At 33.3% G+C, this 24,731-nt stretch overlaps 1 protein-coding gene across 16 annotated transcripts in view; it reads right to left on the bottom strand.

Moving 5' to 3' along the window:
- pde1cb (phosphodiesterase 1C, calmodulin-dependent b) overlaps nucleotides 1-24,731 on the bottom strand; it is a 174,106-nt gene that overhangs the window by 28,790 nt on the left and 120,585 nt on the right. For all 16 annotated transcript variants that reach the window (XR_012394519.1, XR_012394531.1, XM_073930669.1 and 13 more), the window contains 9 exons: nucleotides 24,423-24,536; nucleotides 14,856-15,038; nucleotides 12,825-12,891; nucleotides 10,700-10,816; nucleotides 10,489-10,629; nucleotides 5,443-5,543; nucleotides 4,665-4,793; nucleotides 2,435-2,536; nucleotides 383-503 (listed from right to left, as the gene is read on the bottom strand). Coding sequence is in view for 14 of the 16 variants with exons in the window: in XM_073930669.1 (XP_073786770.1) it covers nucleotides 383-503; nucleotides 2,435-2,536; nucleotides 4,665-4,793; nucleotides 5,443-5,543; nucleotides 10,489-10,629; nucleotides 10,700-10,816; nucleotides 12,825-12,891; nucleotides 14,856-15,038; nucleotides 24,423-24,536 (1,075 nt within the window). In the remaining 2 variants the exon portion in view is untranslated. The remainder of the gene's footprint in view (nucleotides 1-382; nucleotides 504-2,434; nucleotides 2,537-4,664; nucleotides 4,794-5,442; nucleotides 5,544-10,488; nucleotides 10,630-10,699; nucleotides 10,817-12,824; nucleotides 12,892-14,855; nucleotides 15,039-24,422; nucleotides 24,537-24,731) is intronic.

Below are 24,731 nucleotides of genomic sequence, written 5' to 3'. Positions count from 1 at the left end.
GGATTAAGGCGGTTCTGAAGGCAAAAGGGTTCCAACACAGTACTAGAAAGGTGTGCCTAATAAAGTGGCCAGTGAGTGTACATATACTGTATCTAACAATGTTGTGATGTTTCAAAGAAGAGTAACCTGCTTTTCACATGATTGTGCTGAGTTTTATTTTGAAGACCTGTGATTGTAGTGAAAGCCAGTTATATTCAGATGTTCAGAAGCACACTCCAATGACACGCTCTCATTTCTGCAGCCTGTGTTAATCCTCGCTCAGGCTTACGTGTGATTGGATGAAAGGGCAATCAGAAGAGAAGCGAGAGGGGATTAAAATACATGCAATGAGATCTGCTCTTCACATGCAAACACCTGGCGAACACACAAACACGTGTCAAACCTGGAGGAAAAACTCTTCCAGCAGAGATGTCGTCCAGCGGTGGTGCAGATCCCAGGTTTTGGCGGGATGGCTGATGTCGGCCGCGTGTAACAGCAGAGAAATAGCCTTGGGTTTGTCGATTCTGGGTTAAGAAAACATAAAAATTCAATTCAATTCAGCTTTATTTGTATAGCGCTTTTACAATGTAGATTGTGTCAAAGCAGCTTCACATAAATGGTCATAGTAACTGGAACAGTGTGGTTCAGGTTTTAGTGTTTAAGTTCAATTCAGTTCAGTTTAGCTCTGTTCAGTGTGATTTAATCATTACTGAGAGTTCAAACACTGAAGAGCAAATTCATCGATGCGTAGCTTGGAAAAATAATCCAAGAGTGAATATACAGCTGAAGTCAGAAGTATTCGCCCTCCTGTGATTTTTTTTTTTCCTTTTTTAAATATTTCCCAAATGATGTTTAACAGAGCAAGGAATTTTTCACAGTATTTCCTATAATATTTTTTCTTCTGGAGAAAGTCTTATTTGTTTCATATTCGGCTAGAATAAAAGCAATTTTTAATTTTTTAAAACAATTTTAAGGTCAATATCATTAGGCCCTTTAAGCAATAGTTGTTTTCGATAGTCTACAGAACAAACCATCATCATACAATGATTTGCCTAATTACCTTAACTTGCCTAATTAGCCAAGTTAAGCCTTTAAATGTCACTTTAAGCTGTACAGAAGTGTTTTGAAAAAAATCTGATAAAATATTATTTACTGTCTTCATGGCAAAGATAAAAGAAATCAGTTATTAGAAATTAGTTATTAAAACTATTATGCTTAGAAATGTGTTGAAAAAACCTCCTCTTTGTTAAAGCGAAATTGGGGGAAAATATACAGGGGGGCTAATAACTGACTTCAACTATATTTATTCAGAGAGGATATGAAAAACAAACTGAGAATTTTCTGATGTTTTCTTTATAACATACATCATTCAGCTACACTGCTACAATATATTAATGCATACCACACAGTATTATATCAAGGAAAAGTTTTTTTTTTTTTTTAAGCAAAGCACAGGTCTTTAGTTTAATATTACAGCAGAAATTAATAAAAGTTAATTTCTGTCAGATGCAACATTAGAAAAACTGAGAGTATTTTAGCTTTGTTGCTGTATTACAAACCTAATATTAATAACATTATTATTATTAATAATAATAATAATAATAATAATAATAATAAACACTAAACAAACAAACAAATAAATAGAAAATAACTAAACAAACTAATAAACAAACATATAAATAAAATAACTAAATAAACAAACAAATAATTTAACTCAAATAACTAAAACTACTAAACAAACAAAAAAAATTTTTTTAAACTAATTAAAAAAACACATAAATTATCAAACAAATAAACAAACAAAAATAACCTAATAAATTACTAAACAAACAAATATTTTAAAAAATGTAAAAAATAATCAAATACTAAAAAAATAAATAACTAAATGAACACATAAATAAATGATAATGAACAAACATTATTCATTAGCAAACAAACAAACAAACAAATAAACTAAATTAAATAAATAAAATTATATGCAAACAAATAAATAAAATAACTAAACAAAAAATAAAATCAATTCAAATAACTAAATAAAAGAATAAATAAACAAGCAAATAAAAATAAATAAATAACTAAACAAACAAATACAAATAAATAAAGATAACTAAATAAAAAACAAACAAACAAATAGCCAAATAAACTACTAAACAAACAAACAAACAAACAAACATTTTTAAATAATTAACAAAACATACAAAACAAATACAAAAAAAACTTAATAAACAAACAAACAAATATGTACACATTTTCAACAGTGTGTGTGTGTGTGATAAATCATTTGTCCACTTTTATTTTTCCTCCACAACAGCAGCTGCCGAATCATCTAGAGAAGCATCAATCTCCATAAAGTGTTTTCTGCTGTGAAACCGCAATAACGTCCCACTCTGGGGAAACACATGAAAGTCTGAAGCTGTCAGAAAACTGCAGCAGGTCTGATGTGAAAGTTTCTCACCCCTCGGGCTGCTGGAGGTAATTCTTCATGGCTTTGACCTGCTGGAAGTGGCAGGACATGTCTGTGGCCAGAACCATCTCCACCACCAGAGCCCTGAACTCCCTGCAAAAAAAAAAATAAAAAATAAATAAAAAAAACACCACAGAAACACACAGTTTAGACCTCTAAACAGGAGGACGTTTACTGTACTGTATTTGTTTTTTATTTTTTTCCTATATTTAGTGTTATATATTTACCGTTGAAAGAAAAGTAAAAATAATGTAATAATCTATAAATAAATGCAAAAGTAAATTGCATAAATGCATATATGTAAATAATAATAATTATAAATAAATAAATGTATGCATGAAATAAAAAAAATATACTGTACTGACATTAAAGATAATAAATAAATGAATACACACAAGCATGTGCATTGACAAATAAATATAACAAAATATTAAAACACATAAAAATAAATCATTAAGTAAATAAACAAAATATAAATAAACAATGGAAAAAAATGTGCATAAACAAATAAACATAAAATATAAAATACATTAAAAAAAATAAACAAATAAAAATAAGAACAAGTAAGAATAAATAAACAATGTGAAAATAAACCAATAAATATGAAAAATAAATTCAATTTAAAATTAAAATTATGCTGTGCTGACATTGTGAATGATAAAAGAGGCATAAATACGAATACAATTGAAGTCCCCCCCTGAATTAGTAGCACCTCTTTTTATTTTTTTATTCTTTTTATTTTTTTTATTCTTTTCCAGATTTCTGTTTAACGGAGAGAAGATTTCTTCAACACTTTTCTAAACATAATAGTTTTAATATCTCATTTCTAATAACTGATTTATTTTATCTTTGCCATGCTGACAGTAAATAATATTTGACTAGATTTTTTAAGACACTTCTGTACAGCTTAAAGTGACATTTAAAGGCTTTATTAAGTTTATTAGGTTAACTGCAGGTTAGGGTAATCAGGCAAGTTATTGTACAATGATGGTTTGTTCTGTAGACTATTGTAAAAAAAAAAAACATAGCCTAAGGGGCTAATAATATTGACCTTAAAATGATTTTAAAAAATTTAAAACTGCTTTTGACTGACTTTGCTGATTTTGCAGAGCAAATTTCCTTGCTCTGTTAAACATCATTTGGGGAAAAAAAAAGAAAAAAAAAAAAGAAAATTCAAAGGGGGGCCAATAATTCTGACTTCAACTGTATGCATAAACATATAAATATAAAAACAAATACATAAAGAAAAAAAAAAATGAAAATAAATAAACAATGTAAAATAAATAAATAAATGTAAAGATAATTAAATAAATATAAACATATATAAAAATATAAAAATAAATAAATTGAATGTAAAAATGTATGAATGAAATCAATGTTATAAACAAATAATAAATGTAAAAATAAAAAAAATAATAAATTAATTAATAAAAAATTTATTAAAATATAAAAATAATGTTACAAATAATAAAAAAAATCTTTAAAAAAAAAGAAAAGAAAATTCAAAGGGGGGCCAATAATTCTGACTTTAATTGTATGCATAAACATATAAATATAAAAACAAATACATAAAAATAAAAAAAATAAAAAATAAATGTGAAAATAAATAAACAATGTAAAATAAATAAATAAATATAAAGATAATTAAATAAATATAAACATATATAAAAATATAAAAATAAATAAATTGAATGTAAAAATGTATGAATGAAATCAAGGTTATAAACAAATAATAAATGTAAAAATAAAAAAATTATAAATAAATTAATAAAAAATCAATTAAAATATAAAAATAATGTTACAAATAATAAAAAAAATCTTTGTAATATTATAAATGTAAAAATAAATAAATGTAAAAAAATGAATGTAAAAATAAATAAATATTTTAATAAACTAATGTTATAAATAAATAAATGTAAAATAACATGTAAAAATATAAACAATAATAAATAAATGTAAAAAAAATCAATGTAAAAATAGATAAATAAATAAATAAATATTTAAACTAATTTTATAAATAAATAAATAAATGTAAAAAATCTATATCAAATATAAATGTAAAAATGAATAAATATTAAAGATATCTATGTAAAATTATTAAATAAATAAATAAAATATTTTTTAGAAATAAAAGTAAACAAATCTATGTCAATTATGAATGAATGAATGAATGAATGAATGAATGAATGAATGAATGAATGAATGAATGAAGCATCTGTACCTCCAGTCGTCTTTGGACAGGTTGTAGAGAATGTTCATCTCGTCGTCGTCCTGTAGCAGTCGATACGAGGCGCTCACATGATGGGACTCCAGCACCGAGCGGTCGTTGTACAGGATCGCTGCGTCTGACCTGTACCAGTCAACACACACTCATCTCACATACATTCTGCACTAACCCAGCTCACTTTTATTTAGATCTTGCGTTTTAGTAGTGCACTTTTCTTATGACTCAAAAAAGCAATAATTATAACTGTGTAATTAGGTATTACAAGCTGTTTTTAAGAGCTTGTATAAAAGGAGACCTATTATACCCCTTTTAACAAGATGTAAAATAAGTCTCCAATGTCCCTAGTGTGTGTGTGTGTGTGTGTGTGTGTGTGTGGGAAGTTTGAGCTCAAAATACCACACAAATAATGTTCTATAACCTTTTAAAACGTCCCCTTTTAGACATTGATCCAAATTGTGCCACTTTGGTGACTGTCGCTTTAAATTCAAATGAGATTGTGCTCTTTTTAAAAAGAGGGCGGAGCTACAAATGCCTACATGTCAGCATAGTGGCAGATTCAAAACAGGACTAATGCTATCTTCTTAGTCACAGACGTTTTCTTTAGCAGGTACTGTGTCAAAACTAATGGCAGATGGCTGCTTCTCACTCAGGGCTGTTTATGCTATTGAGGGAGTGTTATGAGGAGTTATATTAACAAATTTGCCCCACAACAGTATTCAAAACCCAAATAAAAGTGATTTCTGCACATAGGTCTGCTTTAAGAGGGTTTTACCTGGTCTGGATGTGGAAGTTGTTTGTGGTGCCGGTGTGTTCATAGTCATGAATGGCAGCAGCGAAGATCATTGCAAAAATCTCCAACTCTGTCATCCAATGCTGAAAAAATTGATGAATAAAAAATAATGAGAGATAATAAGCATCTCATTTATTTCCTCATAACAGCAGCAAGGTTAAGACATCTGCAGAAATGTTCAGCTTTTAAGGTGTTTTTTATTTATTTATTTATTTATTTATTTATTTATTTATTTATTTATTTATTTATTTTTAGCTAGCCCCCCATGTTTATGTTGGTTTTCTCCAGGTGCTCCGGTTTCCCCTTACAGTCCAAAGACATGCTATAGCTGAATTGAGTAAACTAAATTAGCCTTAGTGTATGAGTATGAATGAGAGTGTATGGATGTTTTCCAGTACTGGGTTGCAGCTGAAAGAGTATCCGTTGTGCAATATGAAGGGACCCCTGAAGTATAAAGGGACTAAGCCGAAGGAAAATGAATGAATTATATTACATTATATTATATTACAGTCTATTCTATTACCAAAATAACACTGGTGTATAAAATGCTTAATTTTACTAATGAATTATTAAGTCTTGAAATTTGCAAAAAAAATATATACAGTTGAAGTCAGAATTATTAGCCTTTGAATTTTCTTTTTTTCATATTTTCCAAAGGATGTTTAACAGAACAAGGGAATCTTCACAGTATGTCTGATAATATTTTTTCTTCAGGAGAAAGTCTTATTTGTTTTATTTCGGCTAGAATAAAAACAGTTTTAATTTTTTTAAAAACCATATTTAGGTCAAAATTATTAGCTCTGTTAAGCTATTTTTTCCCAACTGACTACAGAACAAACCATCATTATACAGTAACTTGCCTAATTACCCTAACCTGCCTAGTTAACCTAATTAACCTGGTTAAGCCTTTAAATGTCACTTTAAGCTGGATAGAAGTGTCTTGAAAAATATCTAGTTAAATATTATTTACTGTCATCATGGCAAAGATAAAAGAGATAAACTAGAAATAAAAGCTAGTACGTTCAGAAATGTTTTGAAAAAATCTTCTCTTTGTTAAACAGAAATTGGGGAAAAACAAACAGGGGAGCTAATAATTCAGGGGAGCTAATAATTCTGCCTTAAACTGTATAAATTATTTGAAATCATATCCTTTGTTGATATTTTGACTAGTTTTTGTTGACTTTCAATTTCAATTTAAAGTTTTTGCAATTTCTTGTTAGTTTCTGCTCTTTATTTTACTGTTGAATTAATTTTATTTAGTTTATATATCATTATTTTAGTTTATATTAGTTTTATGTTAATTTTTAGCTATTCATTTATTTTCATTAGTCATAATGTCATAATAAATGCTTGTAATAAAACATTTTGGGTCAGTTCCCATGTCAATAATTCATAATGTACTTTAAGTAGTAATCAGCTATTTCTTTTCATTTATACATTTTAATTTTAATTCAGTTTTATTTTTGTTTACAACATTTTTAATAGTTTAAGCAACAAGCCTAGTCAGAGTTAATAAAAACAAACAAACAAAAAAAAAAACCCAATAAATAAAAAGTTACAAACAAGCAAACGATTTACAGCAACAAGGTTGCTGGTTCGAGCCTCGGCTGGGTCAGTTGGCGTTTCTGTGTGGAGTTTGCATGCTCTCCCTGCGTTCGTGTGGGTTTCCTTCGGGTGTTCTGGTGAATTGGTAGGCTAAATTCTCCGTAGTGTGTGAGTGTGAATGAGTCTGTATGGATGTTTCCCAGAGATGGGTTGCGTCTGGAAGGGCATCCCCTGCATGAAACGTGCTGGATGAGTTGGTGGTTCATTCCACTGTGGCGACCCCAGATTAATAAAGGGACTAAGCCGAATAGACAATGAATGAATGAATGAAAAACAAACAAACAATAAATAAATGAAAACAAACAAACAATAAATAAAATAAAAACAATAAATAAACAAACAAAGAAAAACAAAACAAAGAAAAAAGAAATGAAAACAAACAAAAACAATAAAAAATAAAATAAATAAATAAATAAATAAATAAATAAATAAATAAATAAATAAATATTTTGCTAATGTCATTAGATAATGTTTAAGCTCACATTGAGATCTTGGCAATAAAGTCCAATTAGCTAATTGAACGTTTTCTGAATTATATTATTTCTGACTAGTGTTCTTTCAAAGCAGATTTCCTTCACACTTAAACAGCAACATTAGGCACTAAATAAAGCTGAAAGTATCAAAAGCATATGATATCTTTATATAATAGACCATTTCAGTCAACACCAGTAAAATAATGGCCAAGCGGTGTGTAAATAGATCATTCTGGAGCTGTCAGCTGCCTGCTGCTTTTCTCAGGACTTCATCTTAATATTTAATCAGCTAATAGAGCTCATGGTGTAAAATGACTCGAAAAAAAGTGTGTTCTGAAGAGAGACGTGACTTAGTGTGTGAGCAAGACTTAATTGTACTGTAATGATTATTCTGATGGCAGACAAAGAGATTTTGGTCAATAGTGTGTGTGTGTGTGTTTTATGTTTTATGTATGATTGTCTATATTTATGTGTGGGGGTCAACAAGTGTGTGTGTGTGTGTGACTGTGTGTTTGTAAGAGAGAGTGGGAAACTGTGTGTCTGAATGAATGAATGAATAAGATGTGTGTGTGTGTCTGCCTATGTGCGTGTCTTTGTGTGTTTACAGTATGTGTGTGTGTGAGAGTGTCAGTAGAATTAATGATCACACACTGAGATTCTGCACAGTTCCTCTTGAGTTCTTCGACATGTTGTCACAGTAACATTATCAAGATGATTAACACAGAATCTGCATGGAGAGCGTGTGGAACAATGCAACATTAGATCATTATAATCAACAAATTGCTCTCTGCTGCCAGAACATGGTGCACAGCATTGATAATGAAGGTAGCCTTTATGGAGAGTCCTCATATACCATATACACTCACTGGCCACTTTATTAGGTACACCTTACTAGTATCGGGTTGCAACCTCTTTTGCCTTAATCCTTCGGTGCATAGATTCAACAAGGTACTGGAAATATTCCTCAGAGATCTTGGTTTATATTGACATGATAGCATCACACAGTTGCTGCAGATTTGTCAGCTGCACATCCATGATGTGAATCACCCGTTCCACCACATGCCAAAGGTGCTCTATTGGATTGAGAACTGGTGACTGTGGAGGCCATTTGAGTACAGTGAAATCATTGTCATGTTAAAGAAACCAGTCTGAGATGATTCACACTTTATGACATACAGCGCTATCTTGTTGGAAGTAGCCATCAGAAGATTGTGGTCATAAACACAGTGGTCATAAAGGGATGGACATGGTCAGCAACAATACTCCGGTAGGCTGTGGTGTTGACATGATGCTCAGATGGTACTAATGGGCCCAAAGTGTGCCAAGAAAATATCCCCCACACCATTACACCACCACCAGCAGCCTGAACTGTTGATACAAGACAGGATGGATCCATGCTTTCATGTTGTTGACGCCAAATTCTGACCCTACCATCTGAATTTCGCAGCAGAAATCGAGACTCATCAGACCAGGCAACATTTCTCCAATTTTCTATTTTCCAATTTTGGTGAGCCTGTGCCAATTGTAGTCTCAGTCTCCTGTTCTTAGCTGACAGGAGGGGCACCCGGTGTCGTTTCTACTGCTGTAGCTCATCCGCCTCAAGGTTGGACATGTTGTATGTTTAGAGTTTCTCTTCTGGATATCATGGTTGTATCAAGTGCTTTTTTGAGTAACAGTTGCCTTTCTATCAGCTGGAGCCAGTCTGCCCATTCTCCTCTGACCTCTGGCATTAACAAAGCATGTGTGTCCACAGAACTGCCGCGCACTACATATTTTCTCTTTTTTGGACCAATCTTTGTAAAACCTAAAGATGGTTGTGCGTGAAAATCCCAGTAGATCAGCAGTACTCAAACCAGAACGTCTGGCACCAACAACCATGCCACGTTCAAAGTCACTTAGGGTGCTTTCACACCTACACTTTTGTTTCGGAACGTGTCTCGATTGCCCAGTAAGCGCGGTTCGTTTTGGCATATGTGAACAGGATAATCGCGCTCTGTTCCGCGCCAAAGTAATCGCTCTGAGATCGCTTAAACGAGGTGGTCTCGGCTCGATTGGAACAAACCCTGGAGCGGTTTGATTACAGTGAGAAAGCGATCCAATCCGAGCGCGGTTATATCACAGTGTTTTAGGGATATGTAATAGGCTTACGGCTATATGAAGAGAGAATTATGAGTAGGGCGGGAAGTTTCGCGAGTCTCCGGATGCTCGCAAACGAGTGATATTCTCCCGGTAATCTCGTGTGTCCCTCCCGGTCCTCAAATAGGCATCGTCGCGCACCCTTCTCACCCCTCCCCAACACATCTCTCCTCAGACACATCGCGCGCGCACCCTGTCAATCACCACCAAACCACCACCTCTCCTGACAGCTCAGCGGGACGCGGCAAAATAAACCCTGACACTCTGACCAATGTGAGGAGAGTTTACTCGCATGTGACTTGTTTTAGCTATTTTGGTCCGATTAGAAACTTTGCAATGTGAAAGCAAACCGCTCCAAGAGCAAAGAGCGACAATGTAACATTTGTAATCTCTGTTTCGGAACAACTGAATCGATTCACAGGTGTGAAAGCACCCTTAAATCCCTTTTTTTCCCTATTCTGATGCTCGGTTTGAACTGCAACAGATCGACTAGACCAAGTATACATGCCTAAATGCACTGAATTGCTGCCATGTGATTGGCTGATTAGAAACTTGTGTTAACAAGCAGTTGGACATCTGATTTACCTAAAAAAGTGGCCAGTGCGTGTTTAAGCAGTTGAAGTCAGAATTATCAGGCCCCCTGTATGTTTTTTCCCCAATTTTCAGATTTTTTTAAATCTTTCTTCCTAAACATAATAGTTTTAATACCTCATTTCTAATAACTGATTTCTTTTTTCCTTGCCATGATGACAGTACATCATATTTAACTAAATATTTTTCAAGATACTAATATCTAACGTGTGTGTCATCTCACCACCATCCCAGTCTTGAGCAGCAGGTAGTGGACGGTCTGTGTGACATCAGCCGCGTGGATCAGGTTATGGTAGGGGTTTTTATATTTACTATAACCCACTTCTAGAGCCTCCACGAAAGAGACCAGCGCAGACACAGGGATCTGTTGGAGAAACGGTGTTAATACCTCTGAAATAAGAGCAATCCAGCCTGTATCTCTTTATCTTCTTCACCTTGAAGCGGCTGATGAGGTCGTATCGGGTCAGGAGCTCATAAAAGATGAATTTGAGCGCGTGGTCACCGCTCGACTCATTCAGAGCAAACACATCAAAAGACCACCTATCCACATTCTAGAAGAGGAAACAGAGAAATAAACTCATTTTCGGCACATGGATATCTTTTGTAAATATTAAGGGCTCTATTTTGACGAACCATGCGCAAAGTCCAAAGCGCAGGGCACAAAAGCAATAAGGGCGAGTCAGAATTCACTTTTGCTAATATAAGGATGGAAAAATCCGCTTTGCGCCGTGGCGCATGGTCTAACAGGCTTGAGCTAATTTTCATAATGAGTTATAGGTGTGTTTAGGGAATAAACCAATCAGAGTCTCATCTCCCATTCCCTTTAACAGTCAGTTGCGTCGCGCCATAGCACATTTGCTATTTACATGATAGACTTTGTAAGAAGAAAAACTGAGCGTTTCACTAGCAAGAAAACAGTTAAACAGAGCATCTGCAGTGTGAGAATGAGAGATGAGCCTCCTCATTATTTACTTTCGGTTTCACTCTCGTAGATAGGGAAACCTTGTACGCAAAGACATCCATTAGCCTATAAATAATTCATTTTCGTTTGTTAAGCGCAAAGATTTGTTTCAAAACTATTTCTAAATTCAGTTCTAATTTCCAGCAAACAAATAAATGAACAATAATAATGAAGTGTGTTCAAAATACTGAGTTATATCCAAATACACTTGCTGTGGCTCATATGGTCTGAAACCTGACAGGTGGGCAAATCTAAGCTTGTTTTTAATAAAACAAATATAAATATGGATATAATAAATAATACTGCTAATAATAATAACATTATACAAAAGAAAAGTCACGAATCAACTGAAAAAGCCTCCTGAGATGAAGAAGGCATGAAAGTATGGTTTTTATATTTATGTAGGCTAGAAAATAATATGTTTTGTAATTTTTTAATCCTTTATATTTATATCCTATATATATATCCTTAATATATCATATATATATATATATATATATATATATATATATATATATATATATATATATATATATATATATATATATATATATATATATATATATATATATATATATATATATATATATCCTTTATATTTTAATTATTTTTCATTTGTAAAGATATTTGAGTATTGCTTTACATCATGTTTGTATTAAGCCATGTGTAACGGAGGTGCACAACTAACCCGCTCTGTGCTGGATTTTAGACCGGCTTTGTTCTGGTCTAAAGAACAGTCTATTTAAGTTTCTTAAACTAACAACACGCCAGTAATGTGCCTCAACACACCTCCTTTTTTATATCAGAATGCCTGAGGGCGCACATATGAGCACAAATGCATTTGCTATTTAATTTAACATGCTGCAAAATGTCAAAACGACTCTTGCGCCGAGCTGAAACTAGCAAACAACAATTGCGTCGTGCCTTGCACCACATTGTGCCAGGTGTATGATAGGGCCCTAAGAGTTACAGGTTGCCTGCAAGTTTCAGAACTCAACCATTCAGCGTAGTGATATGGAACTAGAATGTGGTCACAACTTGCCTGGAACTACTTTAACCGTGTGTTTATGTCAAAATAACGGCGCACATTAGAATGTTCAGAACCAGAATCAAACATTTAAAAGCCCCATGGGATTTTTAAATTAAATTAAATAAATTAAATTAAATTAAATTAAATTAAATTTTATTTTCGGAATGAATCGTCAATTTATCCAGGATATGTTTTACATAGCAGATGCCCTTCCAGCTGCAACCTATCACTGGAAAATACCCATACACTCATACACTATGGACAATTTAGCTTACACAAATGACCTATAGCGCATGTCTTTTGGACTGTGGGGGAATTAATTTTATTTCATTTTAATTAACTAATATTTTAATTATATAGTTTTTTTTTTTTTGGTTCATTTCCAATTATGTGGGGTTGAGGAAAAAAAATTATGTCTGACTATTTTTTAAACTCCACCGGGCCAGAAGTGGCAAATGATGAAACATTTGTTGCTTTTTTCGAATTTTTTTATGTGATATGTGAAGAGCAAAACAAAGAGAAAGAAGCTGACAGATGTAACAGTGTTATGTGTGTGTGTGTGTTTTACCTTAAGCACTGCTATGACATTCGGAGGATAACTCAGGCCCACCATGTTGGAGGTTCGCCGGTACATTCTGTAAAGACGAGATAAAAACATCAAGTGAACGCGCAGCACAAACCGCAGGCTCTCCAAACACAATGCTTTATCTTCACCTTCAAAAAACACACAACATCAAATGTAGAGGACAACCTGCACTTGCTTTAAGTAAATGCATTGTCAGAGTAATTTATTTGCGCAGCCTTGCCTGAAATGCATTAGAATTTGATGAAATGATGCTAACGGAGAGAGAAAGAGAGGAAACTCGGGGGCGAAAAAATGTGTTTTTTCTGACTTATCGTGAGGATGATGTAAATGCATTCGCTGACTCACAGCAAGCTAAATGCATAGATTTATTATCATTTTCACAGAAGAATTTAAAGCAGGCAGATGAGGGGAAAATGTCAAATGATTTATGAGCACTGAAAGACAACAGATAGTAGTCTTTGTTGAAAAGTTAAAGTAAACATAAATATATATAGTTAGGGGCAATAATGATGAAACTGTTAGCTAAAACTAAAATTGTTAAAATGTTAATTAAGAAGTCACATATCAAACAAATATTAGGTTTAAATAAATAAATAACTTTGAAGAACTAAGTTGACCTAAGTTATGTGAACTTTAATAAATCTAATCTATTGTTAACTTAAGGCAACTTGTTAACTTATATTTGACAAATTTTACTTAAAAATAAAAACAAATTAAGGCTTAATATTAAAAAGAAACTAATATACACGTGAATAAAGTTAGTAGAAAGAAAGCCAAAAAATTAACCAAAAATTAAATATATAAAATAAAAGGTTAATTATAAAAAAGCTGATTTAATGCAATTATAAATCGAACATACTATGTAATACAAAAATAAAACAAATCAAATAAAACCTTTTTTTTCCACACATATTTTTTATTTTATATATATTTTATTATAATCCCCATCCTTAATAAATAAATAAATAAATAAATAAATAAATAAATAAATAAATAAATAAATAAATAAATAAATAAATAAATAAATAAAGTTCACTTGGTAGGCCTTGTCAGTATTCAGATATCAAACATTTATACTAAGAAGATATTTAGACTATTTTATGATTTATTTTAAACTGTTGTTTGTAGGCCATTGCAATGCAATTTTCTAAATTATCTAAATTAAACAATTAAAATATGCTGTAAAAAAGTGTAGTCTGGTAACTTTTTTATTTTGACCGCACCCAATTTAAACTGCTAGTTTTGTCGGCCAGAGGAGAACTGCACAATGTGAAGCTGCAATTGACATAGTAGCATTGTATAAAGCACGATAGGATACAGCATGTTTAATCCTTGCGCTATTTTGAATGAATGTAAATGGAGTCGATTCTGGAGTAGATTCCACGATTCCAAAATTAGGGGTTGAGAATTGGAGTTGCACCCATAAAAAAAAAACCGGGAACCTAACACCCCTAATTCATAAAGTATATATAATTTTGAATTACTTTTTTTAATGTGTGTGTGTGTGTGTGTGCGTGTGTGTGTGTGTGTGTGTGTGTGTGTGTGTGTGTGTGTGTGTGTGTGTGTGTGTAAAAAATATGGAAATCAAAATTCAAATTGCAACTGAAAACATCCAAAATATGAATAAAAAATTATGTTTAAAACGTTTACAATAATATCATACATTTTACTGAGATACTAATAAATTTCAGTAATTTTTATATTTTAGGTTTTTATTTTCATTTTAATTAATGTTTTTATTGCATTTCTGTCAAAAAAAATTGCCTAAATAGCTGAAAGCTGAAATAAAATAAGTAATTTACCGTAATAATCCTGCATTACAACATATACTACATCATATGAGTGCTTCATTTTTATTAATTTATAAGCCTATTAAAATTTGTAAGAGTCAAAGAAAAGTAATTCTAAATTAGATTGTTATATATGAACATGTGAGCTTCCACAATACTAGGATTTATTTATTTATTTTATTCATTTATTTTTTTTTATCACACGGCTTACTGTGAACCGCACCTCTCCACAAATATCCCAGCCTGCACTGCATGAACAATGCTGCGAAACCGCGGCTTCTCCTCCGTCCGTCGCAGCATCAGCCCCATCTGCCGTGTGAAGGTGGAGGCCAGCCAATCGCGGACCTCGGATGGCACAGAATCTGATTGGATATCGCTGAGTTCATCCTCTGTATCGACCAATCGCCTTTGAGAAAAAGAGAGGAAGGGAAAGATTCTTTAAATGTCATCCTCACATACACTCAAATTATCAGCTGTGACAAGGTGACTGGTGTGCATTTAAACAAGATAAACGGCTATTTATGCTTCATCTACTCTGCGATTGAAGCCTGAGCCAGGATCCAAAGGTTTAATCCATTAGTCATCTATATAATTATGGTATTACCACAGTATGCTCTCTATAGGACGTGTCTTTTAAAGGTTTGAGGTATAAATATTTGCTTTGGAATGACACTGAATTGACATTTAAATGAGACATAATTATTTAATATTAATCTCTGGTAACTCAGAAATATGTTTCTAAAGTTTCAGCTTAAAATATCACACAAAAGGAGAGACAGAAGCCAACAGAAAATAAACACTTGAAAACAAAATGCTCCAGTGGACACGCACAGATATATATATATATATATATATATATATATATATATATATATATATATATATATATATATTTTTTTTTTTTAATAGTACCATTATCATTTCCAACAAGTTGCATTTAGTCTATCCACATGGCTATGTGAGGTCCAAATCTTAAGATTTTTCTGCTCTGTATAACCTGTTACCAAAAAATGTTCATTTCAGGGCACCGACAGTGTTGTTTAAAATATTAAAGACCAAAATTATATTAAACTTTTGTAAATTGCCTTTAATTCGTTGCTGATTGGATGGGGTCTAAGTTCTTTTACCAAACCCAACGGGCATTTTGGACGGTGTTGGGCCGTGCACTCTGGCTTGCGCAGAAAGTGAAAGGTCATGTGATGTCTTTGGATTAGTGCGAGAAAGAAATCAAATTGTTTGTTACAACATCAAAACCCATCCCCTGAAACAAATGATGACAGAGAAGTCTAAAAGAGCGAATTTTGCGGAGTGGGAGACTACAGCAAGCTGACAGGGAAAATGACGAGCTCACTCGCACTGAAACTGCTGTCATGGAAAATGGAATGGATGTTCTTGGCTGGAGGAAGATGAACAAAAAATCCTACCCAAAACTTGCAAAATTATCCAGATCAGAAGTGCAATACTGGCCAACAGCAGCAGTGAAAGGGTGTTTAGTGCTGATGGACACACCATCAGTAAGGGCAGGATTGCGCTTAATCCATCTACAGTGGATTTAAAAAATGTTGATCCACAAAAACATATTTACAAAGCCTAATCATGGTGATTAAAGATTTTTAAAACTATAACTAAATATTAATAAAGTCATAAATGCATTATGTAGACAGTGTGTATAGGCTAATGTTGGTTTTATTCTTTTATTATTCAGCTTCACCGTCTCCTTAAGGCTGGGTTGTGAAGAGAAGTGGCGAAGCAAATCTCGCACAGCCTTTATCTTAATTTCATTATTGCCAAATTCCCGTCATGATTTAGAATTTATTTTAATTTAATTTGTTAAGAAAGATTTATTTTTTATTGGTTTGTTGGCCAATTTAAAGGCTAAGTGTATGTACAGGCCTATTTAGAGTGCTGAGATGTCACTATGTTAAAGAGGACTTATTTTATTTCTTTGTTCCAACTTCTAAGTGGCTTATATGTTTGTTATGATTAAATTATGTTAAAACACATATTAACGACTAATTTTAAAAAAAAAAGCAAAAGAGCTGTGTGCATGTGCACATTTAAATAATGTCAGGCTGTAAACGGGTTCGGGCTTTTAAAAAGCTGTCAATCAAAATGTACTTGTTGGGCTCGGGGCAATTCTGTCAGGCTCAGGCGCTGTCGGGCCTAACTTTTACAGCCAGATTACACCTCTAGTCTAAGTGACAGTAGTATATAATAAGACCAATTTCACATTACTACAGTAACTCAATCTAAATATGTATGAATATGAAGCATGTTTTTCCACATGCTTTCAGAAAAAGGCACTACATGTTTTGTAGGTAGATGCACAGCAGACCGATTATAGCACTTAAACATGAAAAAAAAAGTTTTGATATGTTCGCTTTAACAATTGTTCGCACATCTTCGCAGTAACTGCACCATAAACCTCCACACATGCATCCACACGTAAGCTCTTCTGATGGATTTAAAGCCACAAGTCACACAGTGAGTCTGATTCTGAATGGTTGGTCTCTACAGTCTGGCATGTGAGAAGCTTTTTGTCTTACTCCCAATTCTGATTCTGGGGGTCATGATCCAATCTACTTCCAATTCCAATTCTGATGGGCACGATACGATCCGATTCCCATTCTGGGGGTCATGATTTTGTCTACTTCCAATTCCAATGGTCACGATACAATCCGATTCCGTTTCTGGGGGTCATGATCCGGTCTACTTCCAATTCCAAATCTAATGGTCACAAAGAATGCGTTTCCGACTTTGGGGGTCATGATCTGATCTACTTCAAATCTCAATTTTCATGGTCACAATATGATTCGATTTTGATTCTGGTGTCACGATACAATTCAATTCCAATTCTGGGGGTCACAACTGATTCGATTCTGATTTTGGGGTCACAATTCAATTGCAATTCTGGGGGTCACGATTTGATTGAATTTGATTTCAGGAGGTCACGATTTGATCTGATTCCAATTCGGGGGTTATGATATGATTTCTCAGCGCATTATTATGCTGCAGGCACTCAAAAAACATGGCACTACCATTGACAACAACAGAAAACAGACACTTAGCTCGAGAAAAAAAAAAAACACTACGGTAGTGCACAGATATATACATTTAAATTAGTACCATCATCATTTCCAACAAGTAGGATTTAGCCTATCCACATGGCTGTGTGAGGTCCACATCTTAAGATTTTTCTGCTCTGTATAGCTCTGTATAGCCTAATATATGTATAATGTATAGCCCTCTGTATATCTAAAAAAGTTCATTTCAGGGCACCGACAGTGTTGTTTAGATTAAAAAAGGCCAAAATTCTATTTGTATTTTGAAGACTGACTTAAATCCATTGCCGTGTGGATGGGGTTTTAAGTGTAATATATAATAAGTTGTTTATTATAGTAATATATAATAAGACCCCTTTTTACGTCACTACAGTAACATGTGAATATAAAAATTCCGCATGCTTTCAAAAAAGCCTTACAAAAACAAAGTCACTACATGTTTTGACATTTTCTGGGTTAGTAGATGCACAGCAGACTGATTATAGCACTTAAACATGAAAACAAAAGTTACGATATTTTCGTTTTAACATATATTCGCACATCTTCGCAGTAACTGCACCATAAACATCTGTGCATCCACACTTAAGCTTTTCTGATGGATTTAAAGCCATAAGTCACACACTGAGTCTGATTCTGATTGGTTGGTCTCTACAGTCTGGCATGTGAGAAGGTTTTTGTCATAATCCCGGCCCGTGATGACATCACAGTTACATAATTCCATAAGCTTTTATCATGCCTTTTCTGGCATCTAGATGCTCACAGCTGTTATTCTTCACTCCGCTCATCAAAATAAAAAGATATTAGCGGCACTGGAGTGGCGTGATGGAGAGCTCAATCTCCCTGAAGTGACATTAAATACCCTCAGTGAGCGGGAATGAAATGACTCTGATCAGGATAGAGGTTTCGGGCTCGTTTGAGACTGCAGGTGTTCGTTTATGTGCACTCAATCGAGCTATCAACACATTCTCATACCCACACATCCTAACCAAAATATGTCTGGGAGACTTTTTAAAGAAACATAAATATATTTAATATAAATATATTTAATCATATTTTGTATAATGTACAGTTGAAGTCAGAATTATTAGCCCCCCTGAATTATTAGAAACCCTGTTTATTTTTTCTGTTTAACGGAGAGTAGAATTTTTCAACACATTTCTAATCATAATAGTTTTAAAAACTTATTTCTTATAACTGATTTATTTTATCTTTGCCATGATGACAGTAAATGATATTTTATTAGACATTTTTCAAGACACTTCTATACAGCTTGAAGTGACATTTAAAGGGTAAACTAGGTTAATTAGGTTAACTAGGCAGGTTAGGGTAATTAGGCAAGTTATTGTATAATGATGGTTTGTTCTTTAGACTATCGAAAAAATCTTAAAGGGGGTAATAATATTGACCTTAAAATGGTGTTTAAAAAATTTAAAACTGATTTTATTCAAGTTAAAATAAAACAAATAAGACTTTCTCCAGTAGAAAAAATATTATCAGACATACTGTGTAAATTTCCTTGCTCTGTTAAACATAATTTAGGAAATATTAAAAAAAGAAAAAAATTTGAAGGCGGTTTAACAATTCTGAGTCAACCCTATATTGTGACATTACTTTGGTTTTAATACTGCTTGATTTATATTTTTTAAGATTTTATTCTATATTTTTTACATTGCATTTCTTAAAAAAAAACATGTGCATAATATGTATAATTTATTAATTAAGTATCATATATTTAAAATATGAAAAATATGAAAAAAGCTAAAACTGTAATTATATTGGGCTGTACATACAAAGTACACAAACTATACTGTAGTTACTGTTGTCATTTTTATTTAGCTTGATTTTTATATTATTATATCATGCTCTGCTTTTGGTTTTAATAAGAAAATATAAAAATTGTTTGGAATTAAAACAGTACATCAGTACAAATGAACGCAGTACATCAAATATGATAAGATTGTATTTTGAAATATATTAGAAAAATACTGTTTCAAAAAAAAAAAAAAACGTTCAGTGATTTTTATAATATTTCAAATTATCAAAATAAATGTATACAGTGCTCAGCATGAGTACACCCCATTTTAAAAATTTATATTTTGATCCATTTCTCAGTAAATATTGGTCATATATTTTTGTGAATTTGAACAAAACAGATTTATTAAGGAGATATATTCATTAAAGTAATATTTTAGTCACCAAACATATTTAGTAATAGAAGGATAATACATTTACTTGCGTGTGAAATATTGCAAAAAAAAATTAAAATAAAATAAAAACTACAACATTTCAACAAAATTGTATATATATTCTTGATTTTTCCTTTTACATTTTTTATTTAATATTTTATCCAACATACAGTATAAATTTGGGTATACTCGTTTTTGGACAATTTTCTTCAGTTATTTTGATAGTTTAGCTGCAGATTTGACTTCAGTACTGACTAATCTAATGTATATGCATAAATATAATAATTTTATTATTTATACAATATTATGCAGGATGATATTGTAAATCATCCCGCAGTAAATATTAATTTAATAGAGAGATTTGTGAGGAGTGTACTTATTTATGCTGAACACAGAGATGTGTAAAGTACTAGAGACCAAGACTTAAGTAAAAGTACAAGTGCCCTATCAAAAATTGACTTGAGTAGAAGTTGAAGTGCTCTTTAAGCACCATACTTAAGTGGAAGTACTACAGTATTCAACATTTTTTGTACTTAAGTATTAAAAAATTTACTACTGAAGTACTGAAAGTAAAAGTACAAGTATTGTGTAATGTAGTTATTAAAGAAAGCAGTCAAAAGACATCATATTGATTTGTTAATTTTAAATATCTTTTTTGGGGCACGTGATTAACCAGAACAAAAAGAAACATGGCTTATGATACTGTTTTTCTCTCACGCTTGAACCACAGATCTGACAGATTATAATGGCTTTAACACACACCTTTCAAAGTTGCGTGTCACAAAAACACTCCGTAATCCACTCAAAGTGCTTTTGAAACCCAAGCAAATTACCGGTTGTAAACGCTGTAAACAGTAGTTCTAAACATTTTACCGGAAGACGCTAGTCGCTATGGCGGCCTCCATGCAGCAGCCAAGAAAAAGGTCTATAATTGTATTGAGTAGCGGTGTGAACCTACACAGGTCTCACGGTTTGGTTCGGTTACGATTATCATGCCATCGATTTGGTTCAATTCGATATTTCTGTGCATTGACGATGCTTTCCATACATAATTAAATTTTTTCTTCACAACAAAAGAATTTTTTTTTTTATTAAAATTTATAAAAAATATTTATATTTTTATATTATTTGTAATACAATTTTGTTCTTTAATACAGCAGTAAGAGATATGAACTCAATATATGATTCTCAACTTTGTTGCGTCGCTCAAAACAGCCACCTGGTCGCCAATGGTCACTGTCGATCGCGTAGACAGAGGTCTCCAGAACAATTGCTTGAAGCTTTGCCACTGCAAGTCGCTTGAAGTGTGAATAAGGCTTAAAGGATTCTAAACTCTGTCGTGTCACTCGACACACCCTCCTTTTCACCAACAAAGGTAGACAGAGGTCGCCAGAAGTGGCTCATTCTCCTTTGAAATGAACAGTCACTTGTTGCTTTGTGTCTGTGATTCCAGGATTATATTTGATGAACTTTTATCCATTTGTTTTGTAAGAAACATGACATTCCCATTTAAAGTTACAGTCAAAATTATTCTTTCTTCTGCGAAATTTCTCGAGTGCTGAAGACTTTAAAAATAATACTTTTAACGGATAATATTTCATATTTCACTATTGCAAGATACCAGTATTCAGCTTAAAGTGCAAGATGAATGCTTATCTAGGTTGATTAGGTCCGGTTAATTGAGCAAGTCAGTGGACAACAGGGGTTTGTTCTGTAGCCAATCAAGATAATTATTTCTTAATAATATTGACCTTAAAATAGTTTTAAACAAAATTAAAACGGTTTAATTTCAGACAAACTAAACGAAAAAAGACGTTCTACAGAAGAAAATGTATAATAAGAAATAGAGTAAAAAATTCCTTGCTCTGTTAAACAGCACTCGGAAAAAAATTTTATTAAAAAAAAGAGCTTTGGTAGTAGGCAGTGCTGTCGCCTCACAGCAAGAAGGTCGCTGGGTCGAGCCTCGGCTGGGTCAGTTGGCGTTCCTGTGTTGAGTGTGCATGTTCTCCCTGCGTTTGCGTAGGTTTCCTCCGGGTGCTCCGGTTTCCCCCATAGTCCAAAGACATGCGGTACAGGTGAATTGGGTAGGCTAAATTGTCCGTAGTGTATGACTGTGTGTGTGAATGAGAATGTGTGCATGTTTCCCAGAGATGGGTTGCGGCTGGAAGGGCATCTGCTGCGTAAAAACGTGCTGGATAAGTTGGCGGTTCATTCCGCTGTGGCGACCCCGGATTAATAAAGCGAATAAGCCGAAAAGAAAATGAATGAATTAGCTTTGAATAGTTAGCATTGGGACTCTAAAAAATAAAATAATAGCTTTGCCTGTACAGTAGTTATTTGTTTAAGCAAATATTTACACCCTCAAGGTCTTAATAAAGGACCCAGCAGCAGTGTTGACCTCTGTGACCGTTCAAACAGCCACTCACTCAATCTAAGGATCCTGGGATTGACGCAAACAGATCTTTAACTGCTAATAGCATTGACCTCCGTCTGCAGCAGTGAATATGCTTTAGGCTCCATTAGGCTGATCCAAGACCAATTGTGCCATTTTCCCTCTACAAGGACTTCATTTAGGGATTGTGTGGAAAAGCTGGATCAGCGTCTGACACGGAAAGACTGCATAATGTGTCACTATGGCTCCGTGAGCAAAACAGAGGAGTCAGACATTTTTTTTGGAGAGAATAAAACACATGGAGATGATTATTCATCAGACATGTACCATGCTTTCCAGGCAATTATGTACTGCAATCAAAACACTTTTCCATTCCTATACTTTGTTTTAAAGACAAGAGTGTTAACTTGATTATATTTATATTTAGTTAAAATTAACATGGTATTAAATAACTAGAGGTGGGAATCTTTAGGGACTTCACGATCCAATCGGATTCTAATTCTGGGGCTCACAATTCAATCCGATTTGACTCCACTACTAGGGGTCACAATCCGATTCCAATTCTGGGGGTCACGATAAGATCAGATTCTACAGGGCAAGATACATTCCGATTGTGATTTTTGGGGTCACGATCTAATCAGATTCAAATGCTGGGGGTCACGATACAATCTGATTCTGGCGGTCACGATACGATACAATTCTGGGGGAAACAAAATGATGCAATTTAGATAATGCGTGATATTAAACGATCTAATTTGATTTCAATACTGGGGGTCACAATCCGATTCCAATTCTAAAGGGGTCACTATCTGATCCGATTCTGATTCTGGGAGTTATAATACAATCTAATTCGACTCTATTGTGATTCTGGTGGTCACAAACCGATTCCAATTCTGGGGACCATGATGAGATCCGATTACATTCAGATTGCGATTTTTGGGGTCACGATCTAATCCGATTCAGATTTTGGGGGTCACGATACAATTTGATTCTGGGGGTCAAGATACGATACGATTCTGAAGGTAACAAAACGATAAGATATGGATTATGTGGCTCATAAAATGATATGATTATATTCCGATAATGGGGGTCACAATCCGATTCCAATTCTAAGGGGTTCACGATCTGATCCGGTTCTGATTCTGGGAGTCATAATCTGATTTCAATTCTGGGTATCGAAACGATACGATTTAGATTGTGCTGGTCAAGATACAACTCGATTTCGTTTCCGGGGTTTACAATATGATCCGATTACGATTCTGTGGGTCATGATGCAATATGATTCCGGGGGTCACAATATTATCTGATTTTGATTTTGGGGGTCACAATATGATACAATCCGATTCTAGGGGTCACGATACTATCGGATTCTGCGGTTTACAATGCAATCCAGTTCAGATTATGGGGGTCATGATAACATCCAATTCCAATTCTAGGGGTCATAATACGATCTGATTCTGATTCTGGGGGTCAGGATACATTCCGATTCCAATTCTGGGGGTTATAATATGATCCCATTCCGATTCTGGGGTCATAATAGGACTCGATTCAGATTCTAGGGGTCACGATACATTCCGATTCCAATTCTGGGGCTCACAATAAGATCCAATTCCAATTCTGCAGGTCACAATACGAACCAATTCGATTATGATTCTGAGGGTCACGATACAATCCAATTATGATTCTGTGGGTCAGGATCCGATTCAATTCTGAATCACAATAAGATTTGTAAATTACATAAACACAATTTTTATTTTACAGATTTACTTACTTAAAGTTTGACTATATTCTGTTTTGTTAATCTACTCTCAAATTATTTAAAGATATATGAAAAATCTAGAAGACACAAGTTTGGTTTTCAGTCTTTGTTCAATCAGTCTTTCATTATGTTTTGGCCAATCATTTTTATCTCAGTGCATTCCTATAAAACAATGTTATGTTTCAGTTTTTCCTGTGTGTATAAATTCACAATGCAACATTATAATAATTTAAGGTACATTTAGTACAGATCAAATTTCAAAATCACAAGCTGACGCATGGCAATCATACGATTACTAGCACTAAAATATATGAATCGATTGACAGCCCTAATTTTAAGGTTTGCCATAGATTAGATCTCAACACTTCTGCGAGTAAAAGCCCTACTTTACCTTGTTTCCTCAATATAGACTGATTCCAGAACAGTGGCAGCATATTCCAGGTTTTTCTTCAGGTCTACAAGGGATGCCTCTCCTCTCTCCAACTGCTTTACCAAACATCGCAATCTGGAACACAAGCACATGTACATACATTAATCCAAAAAACAAGCTGTTTATTTTATAAAGCAATTATCTGAGACGTCAGCATGACAAATGCAGCGTTATATTCAGAAAAACAAAGATCAATAATAAATTAAGACATAAATCCTGAAGCTAATGTGTATATGCACAGCTTTGGGACCAATTTAAAATGTTCCTGTG

The sequence above is a fragment of the Danio rerio genome, chromosome 2, assembly GCF_049306965.1.
Source record: "Danio rerio strain Tuebingen ecotype United States chromosome 2, GRCz12tu, whole genome shotgun sequence".
Classification (NCBI taxonomy): Eukaryota; Metazoa; Chordata; class Actinopteri; order Cypriniformes; family Danionidae; genus Danio; species Danio rerio.
The sequence above is the reverse complement of the archived record's forward strand: the minus strand, read 5'-3'. Positions and strand labels throughout refer to the sequence as shown.